We start from the raw sequence: 11,571 nt of genomic DNA, 5'->3' as shown, positions 1-11,571 counted from the left end.
TGCTCCGTCAGAAATGGAGATTAGATTTTTCATGAAAGTTAAAATATGGGAAACTCAAAAAAAGAAGGGGAAATAAAGTGGTTTACAAGTAAAAAAAGGGAGGTTTGACAGGTATGTTTTACTACACAGTACTACGGATTACCTTCTATTTAGTCACAGACATTGCGCCGTCATATCCGGTCCCTTTGATCTCAGACGGCGAGGTAGTATGGCTGACACGAGTGTGGTGGAGACGTTGCTTCAGCTCGTTGAGAAGGTAGACGACGGCGTGGACAGCCTAAATGTGGCGTCTCGCCTCGGAGTGGACCACCAGGTCGTCGTGGGGGCCGTGAAGAGTCTGCAGGCTCTCGGTGAAGTGAGTTTTCCCGGTGTTTGTGGCACCGGAAGTCAAGTTGTGACAGGCAACATTGTCCGGACTGATGCAATGAGGACAGTAGACGGGTTAAGTGAGTTGCTGTCAGGCAGGTTTATTAAGATGTCTTAACGTATCAACGAGCATTTTTTGCCTTTCAAGTCGTATTCATTCTGCACTAATACCAATGCTAGAGGCACTTACCGATTTTAGTGGAAATTATATTAGTAATGGGGCAACAAAGACCACCAATGTCATATTTTTCTCACTTAAAGCGCAACTGTAACGACACAGCGTTACAATTATCACACAAAAAATCTGAACACCCGCTATAGACCTGTAATATAAATATTTCATTCCAAACAACAAACCCTGGTGTACAAAGTGTGGCTCGGGGGCCATTTTTCAATGTCATATAAAGGCAAATCATCATAATTCCGTGCTTTCTGGTATTTAGATCATCTCAGCTGAGTTGCGTTCCTCTAAACACTGGGAGTTGACAGTTGAGGGCAAAGAAATTGCTGAGCAAGGCAGTCATGAAGCCCGGGTCTTCAACTCCATCCCGCTGGAGGGTCTGGCACAAAGTGACCTAATGGTGAGTGTGACAGATGGTTAGTCACATCATTACACATTCATCTGTTCAAATAGTTGGTCATTTTAAAGCGTGAAAATACATTTCTCACTCTCTGTGTCTCTTGTCTGTAGAACTTGTCCTTCGGAAAGATTGGCTTCAGCAAAGCCATGTCCAACAAGTGGATCCGATTGGACAAAGGACATGAAGGCGGCCCCAGAATATTCAGAACCGTATGTGTTTTTGTTACATGAGATTGATCCAGAGAATTTGTTTAATTGTGTGGTTTTGTTTTGGTTTCACAGATGGAGAACATAGAGGACCAGGTGAGAGAGAAACTGCTTCTGGTTCAAAAAGGGGACGCCACAAACCTGGAAGAGAAAGAAAAGAACGAGCTGAAGAAGCGCAAACTTCTCGCTGAGGTGTAAGTGATACCGGGGTTCCCTTTTGTATCACAAGGTGGCAGCAGAGGTCCCGGTCTGCATTTGAGCACATCTAACCTGAGCGGTAAAACAGTTCAAACTTAACATGAGACTGCAGTGTTTCTGTCAAGCATTGAGATTTAGCACAGTTTTACAGTCCTTGAACACACCATAGTTGTTGTGAGGTGCAAAAATGAAATTTATGCGTATATATATATATGTATGTATATATGCGTCTATGTATTTTAGTAAGTATGTTAGGCATGTTGTAGCAAGGAGGATAGGGTTCCGCTGCTGAATGTACAGTAATCCCTTGCCACTTTGTGCCTCAAATTATACGGCTTCACTCCAAAATATATTAATAATTTGCTCTTTTTGCAGGTCAAGTATGGCCTATTATTTACAAAAGTACATAAGTATACAATTTTAGCCTAAATGAAGCATTTTAACATCAAAATGACTGAATGAACTAATAATAAGGCATTAAGAAGGCACATTCAAACACGCTGTCAGTAATGTTACTGTAATGTTCAGAGAGAGAGAGACACAAGCACCAGTCTTGATTGCTGGAACAACAGGATATTATTACATGTTTGTATTATCTCACAATAGGCACAGTATAGTAGCACAGTATGACTATAGGGGTGTTATTTCATATCTGGAGGGCTCTAATGAATTAAAATGTATTTGGGAGGTCATAAACATTACAACAATATTCCACTTATAATAAGGAGTCCTACTTCAGATTACTGTAATGTAATAATTTCAAGTTACTCTTATTGCAAATGTTGATATGAAATCGTAGGAGAAAGTTGGTCATGCAAGCTCATCTGCGTGTCCTGGTTTTAATCACTGTCTTTAGGACGGTAAAGTCCTACTGGATCACAAAAGGAACCTCCTTCAGCACCACTGTCACCAAACAGGAGACGGAGCTCACACCTGACATGATTGCCACGTGAGTCCAACTTGTGTTTAATTAGACATTTAAAAAATGCTGTTCTACCGGAATACGGTTTGAACAAAACTTTAAAATCCGTCTGGGTCTGCTCTGATCTGTCAGTCAGTGACAGTGTGCAGAGTTTCAGACAATGGACACAGAGAAGCCTCCGCTCATCAGAAGGGGACACGTCCAAAGATGAGGACAATGTCCTAAAGGCAGGGCGGCACAAAGTGTACAGGATGACTTTTTAATTGATTTAAAGGCCCATTATGGAAGGAACATGTTCAAGCTACCAAGTGCAAAAGGACAGAGGTCTACCTCTGCTAACATTTACCTGTCAGTACGATGCAGGGCAATTTTAAACATGTGGAATTATGTTATTTACTTGGATGATCTCTTTCGTTTGTGTGCTCTCTAATCCAATGCATTACACTTTAGCGGCAGTTGGAAAGAGAAAAACTTCAAACCGTACAACTTTGAGGCAATGGGTGTGGCTCCAGACAGCGGACACCTGCATCCGTTGATGAAAGTGCGAACACAGTTCAGACAGATCTTCCTGGAGATGGGGTGAGTTGCTTCTATGAAGGGATCAGGAGAACTTACTTGACCGCAACGGTGTGTGTGTGTTTAGTTTCACAGAGATGCCAACCAACAACTTCATAGAGAGCTCCTTCTGGAACTTTGACTCCCTGTTTCAGCCGCAGCAGCACCCGGCTAGGGACCAGCATGACACCTTCTTCCTGTCAGGTCAGTGTGTTGGGCATTTGTTTTTTAAAATTTTTTCATCACAAGTAATTTTACTCCATTGATTTTCAGACCCCGCACTTGCCCGTGAGTTGCCACAGGACTACTTGGAGAGAGTGAAGAGGGTCCACACAGAGGGGGGTTTCGGTTCACAAGGGTGAGACAATCCCATGATCACATAATGAGACTCATCAGGGGCGTCTTATTATGTAGTAAAAAGTTAAAATATTCAAGGTGCACCTTGGACTGGTGACCAGTCAATCACAGTGCTCACTCGCGTACAGTCGCCCCTCGCCACATTTCGGTTCAAACATCGCTCCCTCACTTTATTGCGTTTTTTGAAAAAATAATGAATTAAGAAATGACTGCTATTAAGTGGTTGACTATAAGATATGCCTTTATTCGTCCCACAAGCGAAAGCAAGGTACAAGAGCACAGAGAGTGCAAAATCACTGCATGGTTATTGCACACTTATTGTAATCGGAGGGTGGCCTGTTAATTGTCAAAAAATATTGAAAGACTATTTATGTATTGTTCTGGTCACTAGGTGTCAGTAATGACACAAAACATTGATGACACATGACATGACATAACATTACCATCACACTGCATGTAGTCAGGCACAGCATGTCCGACAGGATAGAGTGAAATAAACTTTTCCTTCGTGTGGAAGTGGTAAGTTTTTGGACTCTACCATTTACCTTTTAAGTTTAGAATAAATAGATTTGAGGCAAGTTAACTCACTATCATACCATGCTTAAAGCTGTGGCCTTCTCTTGTGTCTCTCCAGTGGACCCCTGCCCTGAGTATTAGCAATATGGTGTAAACAAAGAAAATAGGAGTGCAAAGGTGACTACAGGGGTGTCATTTCATGTCTCTAATAATGGCTAAAAAGCAAATTTAGAAAGTCATGAACAGGTTTTTATGAAAATTAATTCATTTTCTAGTGCTGGAGCCTATCCCAGCTGTCTTTGGGCGAGAGGCGGGGTACACCCTGGACTGGTCGCCAGCCGATCACAGAGCACATATAGACAAACAACCATTCACACTCACATTCATACCTATGGTCAATTTGGAGTCGCCAATTAACCTAGCATGTTTTTGGAATGTGGGAGGAAATCGGAGTACCTGGAGAAAACCCACGCATGCACGGGGAGAACATGCAAACTCGACACTGAGATGGCCGAGGGTGGAATCGAACTTGCTGTGTCCTAGCTGTGTGGCCTGTGCACTAACCACTTGTCCGCCATTCAGCCCGTTTTTATGAAAATATTCAATTTATTAATATTGAATCCTATGTCGCAGTCTGGTCTGGAAGCAATTAAGCAAAAGACGACTTACCTACACCATGTTGCTCCTCCCCCTGCTGATTGTGATGTGCATCTCCAAAAACATCTAATGTTGCCTTGCAGCATGTAGACCATAAAGGCTGTGATTGGTTGGTGTGTTGAACATTTCCTGTGGGTATACGTCCCGTTCAGAGGGTGTACGGCCCACATCCAGGAACACATGCTCCTCAAATTTAGGATCAGTGTTTATAATAGACTCCACACACCAAACGTCCATTCATCTTGCTTTGAGTCAACTAACCACCACTCCATTTTATTGCCTCCTATGAACGCTCCTCAGGTACAAATACGACTGGAAGATTGAGGAAGCACAGAAGAACATCCTTCGTACGCACACCACAGCAGTCAGCGCACGCATGCTGTATAAACTTGCACAACAGGTGAGCTGTAGATGCAAACGCTTGTTCAACAGTTATGGGAATAATAAGCTTGTTGATTTTTTTCTTTCACTAAACACTTAAGAGTTGAAAATGGGTGTATGCATAAGAATATGGAGAGCTTTTGTTACTGCAGTACACCTTAACACTGAACCTGAAGGTATCTCATGCCAAACATCTGACCTCACTAATACCGTTGGTACACTACTCAGTTTCCTGGAAAGCCTTCTGAGGGGAATAGGGATTTTGTGTCTTTGCGTCCGTGTGTGTATGTGTTCCACTTATTGCTTTTTTTTCCACCAGGAGAAGTTCACCCCCGTCAAGTACTTCTCCATCGATCGGGTGTTCAGGAATGAGACTTTAGATGCCACCCATCTAGCAGAGTTCCACCAGATAGAAGGCGTGGTGGCGGACTACAGGCTCACTCTAGGGGACCTCATGGGCGTCCTGCATCAGTTCTTCACCAAGCTAGGTTAGAATGTACACAAACATCAGGAAATCATGTGTCCAGTATGTAGCGGTGGCAACACTGCTGCCAGTTGTACCATTTAACTACTTATTCCAACATTACATGTACATGGTCATGTTAGCTAGCCTCATATAGGTTCACATAAAATATAAAAGTTAAAAATATATATAAAATATAAATGTATATTATAAAATTATACAAATAAATATAATTCTAATTAAAAATGATAATTATAGAAATATAAAAGTTCATATAAAATACCAAACCATTATCAATATAACACACATTGACTAAGTGTAAGTAATACACAGTTTGTTCTATACAAAAAATTATCAAAATATAGATGTTTTCATTGCCAATAAAATGGTAAGAGTAGAGTTCGAGAGTCTGCTTTTTTGTTGTGGATGTTCAGATCTTAACTTTTGTTTTCCAGGAATCACAAAGCTACGTTTCAAACCCGCATACAACCCCTACACAGAGCCCAGTATGGAGGTGTTCAGCTATCATGAAGGTTTAAACACACAAATACACACTTTAGCCGACGTAAATTCTTGTCTACCACCTCACGTATTGTCAAAAATAGATACTTTTTTCATAGCTGTGTGTGATGTTTCTATGTACATACAGGTCTAAAAAAGTGGGTGGAAGTGGGGAACTCTGGTGTCTTCAGACCAGAGATGCTGCTACCGATGGGCCTCCCTGAGGATGTATCGGTTATTGCATGGGGGCTGTCTCTGGAAAGGTAAACACACAAAAGAATTAGGTGTGCCAGAATCCTCAGTTGGCATTTTCAATGATTATTAGTTGGTAGACATAACTGTGGTGTTTCCTTAAGCCCCTAATTGGCTTAAGGGGAAGTGGGTGAACATGCATGATTTTATTTCGGTTTAGTTTCTGATTACAGTACAGTACACACCTCACATTTCAGCAATTATATGATTATGTATAATTGATTTTAAGGTTCTCTTAATAGTTTTTAAATGTCTTAGGGGTTGTGGGCCTTCTTATCTTTCTGAATTGCTTTTAAGTTATGAACTCTTGCAGGCCCTCGGGTCCTCCGACACAGGCCTGTTATATATTCCCAGAGTTAAAACAAGAACACAGTTTTATGGCCCCCGTTTGTGGAACAGCCTGCCGGAGGACCTGAAGGCCGTAGAGAACGTTGCGATTTAAAAAAAAAAAAAAAAAAAGGCTCCAGACCCACCTATTTGATTTGGCTTTTAACTCATATATAAGTGTACTCTATATGTACATATAAAAGTATAGTCTTTTTTTTTTTTTTTTTTTTTAACCTTTGAACTGGACTTTTATCTAATGGTTATTTTATACCCTACACCTTTTGTTTTGGATCTTAACTAAATGTCTTTATATTTTTACTTTTTATGTCATTATTTCTATATATACATATATACTAGATATATACGTGTCTTGTTGTTGTCTTTCTTTTTTTAACATGTAAAACACTTTGTGCTACATTCTATGTAAGAAAAGTGCTCTACAAATAAAGTTCGATTGATTGATGTATTCTCATGAGATCATAATATAGAAGAGAAACAGGAATATGACAGAGTAGTCAGTGTATGGATTTAATGTGCCTGTCGTTCAAACATGCCAGCAGGTCAGCAACCATCTGCTCTTCCTTCAACCGTAACTCAGCCAGCCTTGTCTTATGTCATTGCAGACCCACCATGATCAAATACGGCATAAACAACATCAGAGAGCTGGTGGGACACAAGGTCAACCTACAGATGGTCTACGACAGCCCCATTTGTCGACTCGAGTCCTGAGTTTGGTACAGCTCTTTTTTTATAGATCTCGGGACATCTTCATGGCTGCCATTGTTGCTATAATTAAGTACACTTCTATTAACAGGCTTTTGAAATCATGTAAGAGGCTGTTTCTGTTTCAGTCTCTAATACTGACACCCTCCTTTGTTACAAAAACACATAACTCAAATTGTACTGGGAAAATCACTGTTTCTTTTTCAACGGTAAAATAAACTGTCCATATTGTAACGCTCTTATGCTTGTCTTGTCTCATGTAGGTAATTTGGAAGATAATCTCGTACAACTAATCAGAAGTCATATGTTAGCCATCAAAACATGCTAAGCTCATGAATGGTCAATGTGTTCATATATAGACAAAAAGCTTCCATCCTCCGATGTTAAAAGTACAGTAATCCCTCGTTTATCACAGTTGCTTGGTTCCAGACCAGACCGTGAAGTAGGATTCATCATTATAGAGAATATTTTGATAGAGTATAGAACCCTTGTTTATGACCTTCCTATATGTTTTTTTTTTATGTCAGTAGACTTTTCCAGACATGAAATACCACCCACTTCTACACTTGTACAAATGACCCAATATAGTAGACTTGATAAGAGTAAACCAAGACAAGAATTGTGCTTGAGTGTTGCTGTAAATGTGGAAAGCTGAGTAGGGGGGGGGACAGGATTTATTGATATATTTTTGAAACATAGCAGTAATCAAATATATTTAAAAAAAAAAAAAACTTTAGTACTATATTTTTCTTGAAAAGAACAGCAGCAAAATGTTGAAATTGTTTGTGTTACTAGTATGTGTTCTAGGTTCATGAATGCTTAAAGCATGGTTACAAATTAGGCTTAACGGTCACAAATCTCCCACATTGCGGAGAAGGACACAGCTCTCCCAAAAGAATGGGAGCTGTTCTGCTTGCAGTTATTTGGACTGATATAATATGTATGTTCCATGACAGGCCTTTCATACCAGCCGGGGGAACTCCAGGAGAGTGTTCCCTGCACACTAAAAGACTCCAGGATTAAGTCTTGTGTACAAGCGGACTCCTTGGAACTCCCTAAGTCTTCGCCTTAATCTTAATCCCTTCACTGTCTTGAAATAACGTTTTAGTGAAGTGTGTGAGGCGGGCCAGCTGGTCACTTTGCAGGTTTGGACGGCAGCCTGACTTGACGTGCAGACTGGATTCAAAGGTAAACCCTAATAGGAAGTCTGGACTGTACAGTAACAAATGGGTGACAACATAAAATATAACATCCGACGCGAGTCAATTGTGTAAAATATTGGTTTAATGTGATGCTGCCTGCACAAACATGGCAACAACACAAACGGTTACCAGCAGTAACAGCGTAATACACAAAGAAATGAATGGTTAATCAAATAATGAATATACCAGTATGTCTTTTCAACCCATTATAATGTAAACTCAGGCACACAGATATTTATATTATAATCCTCCTCTTCGTTCTTGTCTTCTTCACTGACTGCTTCCAAATTTTCGTCAAGCGTGAGTCTCAAGTCACGTTACATTATTCACAGAAACCTTTGCAAATTTAACAGAGGCGCACAGCGGGTTCATGTCTGCACATGTCCTTTGCACACATTGCATGCAAATTGAATTTATCTCTTGCACAACACCCCCTCCATTATTCATTTTTATTTCATGTCAAAGTCATTTTACCGGGGAGTCCATTCCCCCGCGTTGCTTCTTCAAGGTTCATGGTCTAATTAGTCTTCATTGCAAATGCTGTTCCCCCGGGTCGGGGAAGGCTGGCGAGTTCTGATGACTTGTCGGGCTGTGCGGGTGCGGGAAAAAAGAGGGGATGTAGGGAATGGCGGCCAGTAACAGAGGGCTGGTCTGGGGGCTGTCTTCGGGCGGTAGAGGGATGACCACGTCATCCTGGTCCCACACGTGGAAGGCGTTGTGCGCGAAGGGGTGCGGTGGGTGACTGGCTGTGGGCTGTGTGTTGTTCTGGTCCTTGTCCTCGTTGCCAAGTGGACCCAGCATGCAATCTGAGAACGATTTAGCATCAGAAAAGACTGAAAAGTTAGGCATTTTTCCAAGGGACATTTAACTGCCAGCTTCATCCGCAGTGTTACCCGTGCATTCATTTATTTGTGGCGGCCTGGCGAGAATGAATTCAAATTAACGTTCGATTTAAGAATTAAGAATTAGCACTTATTGGACTTTCTGTCTTCCGTGAATTGACCAATGCAGTCTGACAGAAAGATCTACTGTTCCATCAATGTTGCCAATGCGGGATCTCTGGGTTAAAGAGGCTTTTAAGTGTGAACCAGGACAGCTTCAGTAAACCTTGGCATACATTATAAGTCTATGTAACGCTACATCAGGCGTGTCCAACTCCTTGCAATATATATTGTATAATATTACGCTTGAAAAAATCATTAACGATTTGCACTTTTGGCGGTGCTAGTATGCTAACAGTTAGCATTTTAACAATTTTATACACATCTGAATGCAAATACACTTTCCATATTTAGTGCTATGTTAGTAGTTTAGCAAATAGCTTTCTATTAAATTGTATATATTTACAATGCATGATGCAACATCATGACAGAACTGCACTCTTGGTGGTGTTAGCATTCTAACAGTTAGCATTTTAGCCATTTCATGTTGAAATACAAATACACTTTCAGTACTTAGAGCCATGTTACTGGTTTAGCAAATAGCTTTATATTAAATCATATACACTTACATGGCATGATGCAACATCACGACAGAACTGCACTTTTGGTGGTGTTAGCATTCTAACAGTTAACATTTTGGCCATTTCATTCATGCCGAAGTGCAAATACACTTTCAGTACTAAGAGCCATGTTAGTAGTTAGCAAATAGCTTTATATTAAATCATATACAATTTCATGGCATGATGCGACATCGCAGCAGAACTGCAGTTTTGGTGGTGTTAGCATGCTAACAGTTAGCATTTTAGCAATTTTACACACATCTGAATGCAAATACTTTTTATACTTAGTGCTATGTTACTAGTTTAGCAAATAGCTTTCTATTAAATTGTATACATTTACGTTGCATCATTCAACATCACGGCAGAACTGCACTTTTGGTGGTGTTAGCATTCTAACAGTTAGCATTTTAGCCATTTAATGTTGAAATGCAAATACACTTTCAGTACATAGAGCCATGTTACTAGTTTAGCAAATAGCTTTATATTAAATCGTATACGTTTACAATGCATGATGCAACATCATGACAGAACTGCACTTTTGGTGGTGTTAGCATGCTAACAGTTAGCATTTTAGCCATTTCATTCATGTCTAAATGCAAATACACTTTCAGTACTTGGTGCCATGTTACTAGTTTAGCAAATAGCTTCATATTAAATCGTATACAATTACATGGCATGATGCAAGTTTCGGTGGTGTTAGCATGCTAACAGTTAGCATTTTAGCCATTTTATGCACATCTGAATGTAAATACATACATGGCATGATGTAAGGACACTATAGAACTACCTTAACACTTTCAATACTTAACTGTTTGCTATTTTACTCATGTCAAAAATGTATATCTTGATAGGTGCTAGCATTGTAAGGTAGCATTTTAGCTATTTCACTTGTGTCTAAATGCAAATATACTACAGCTGTCGTGATACTTTGGCAACTTAGCTTGCTAACTGTTAGCATGATAGCATTTTAGCTATTTTAGTCAAGTCAAAATGCTAATATAGATGACCTGATGGCACTATGAAAATGCTGATAGCGTGCATGTAAATGCCATGTAAATGTCATGTATATTTGTTCATCTATTTATGCCATCTATTTATATCACATACTCTTATACAAGACTAATATTTGATATTCATTTTAAAAGCTAAAATATTACTGTTACATTACAGCAAAGTCAGACTAGTATAGAAAACAAGTCAGTTCAATTTGTGTGATTTCATTTCACTAAATGTTTGACTTTCCTTTGACTAGTTTCCAGAAGAATCATACCTGCGATGTCAATGGCCAGATCCTTGATGAGATGACCAATGATGGCATAGGCAACTCCGACCACCACCAGGGCCGCCATGAGCAGGTAGAGCACCGCCTTGGGCAAGGGGATCAGGTCCTTCGAGATGGGCTTGTACTGCTTGTAGAGTGGGTCCTCTATGGAGGTGGAGTAGGGATACGCATGGGCTTCGTCAGTGGAGTTCCACACGGTGAAATTATATCCATTCATGGCTACCGTGGAAAGAGTTTTAAAAATGTTTTTGGTCACTCAATTATGGAGCATTCTCATAAAGAATCGATGCTTCTTCCATGTGGGAGTCCCACAAAAATGTCCAGTCCGTTCATGAAGTGGCACTGCAAGTACAAAGCTGTGTGTTAAACTGTCATTGGATTTAAAAAATCAAAATATTCCATAAAAGATGTCTCACCTTCTGTTAGAGGTCCAGTGAGGAGGTTGGGGCTGCTCAAGGCGGCAGAGGCACTGAGTGATCGGCTCTCTCCTCATGTCGTCAGCACGCCTCTGCTCACCACAGGCTTATGTTGCCCTTAATTCCCCCAAGTTAGCCAGAAGCTGCTGGCTGGGGAGCCTTTTC

General features: G+C 40.4%; 2 protein-coding genes across 2 annotated transcripts; one reads left to right on the top strand and one right to left on the bottom strand.

Annotated features, from left to right (window-relative positions):
• The first annotated feature begins 170 nt into the window (after window positions 1–170).
• Window positions 171–11,212, top strand: farsa (phenylalanyl-tRNA synthetase subunit alpha). The gene is made up of 14 exons (XM_058050121.2): window positions 171–355; window positions 810–947; window positions 1,058–1,156; window positions 1,229–1,347; window positions 2,208–2,300; window positions 2,724–2,852; window positions 2,917–3,032; window positions 3,102–3,186; window positions 4,659–4,758; window positions 5,059–5,227; window positions 5,658–5,735; window positions 5,852–5,966; window positions 6,906–8,193; window positions 10,961–11,212. Exons 1-13 carry the CDS (start codon window positions 209–211, stop codon window positions 7,009–7,011), a joined length of 1,494 nt encoding a protein of 497 aa, XP_057906104.2. The 5' UTR covers window positions 171–208; the 3' UTR covers window positions 7,012–8,193; window positions 10,961–11,212.
• On the bottom strand, window positions 8,268–11,571 carry LOC144901862 (uncharacterized). The gene is made up of 3 exons (XM_078797227.1): window positions 11,407–11,571; window positions 10,979–11,332; window positions 8,268–9,013 (listed from the first exon to the last, which is right to left on the bottom strand). Exons 2-3 carry the CDS (start codon window positions 11,205–11,207, stop codon window positions 8,736–8,738), a joined length of 507 nt encoding a protein of 168 aa, XP_078653353.1. The 5' UTR covers window positions 11,208–11,332; window positions 11,407–11,571; the 3' UTR covers window positions 8,268–8,735.

This window comes from Doryrhamphus excisus, linkage group LG16 (genome assembly GCF_037039965.1).
Source record: "Doryrhamphus excisus strain RoL-2023G ecotype Guam linkage group LG16, RoL_Dexc_Guam_v1.1, whole genome shotgun sequence".
Taxonomy (NCBI): Eukaryota; Metazoa; Chordata; class Actinopteri; order Syngnathiformes; family Syngnathidae; genus Doryrhamphus; species Doryrhamphus excisus.
Note: the sequence above shows the minus strand (reverse complement) of the source record. Positions and strands in the feature narration are given on the sequence as shown.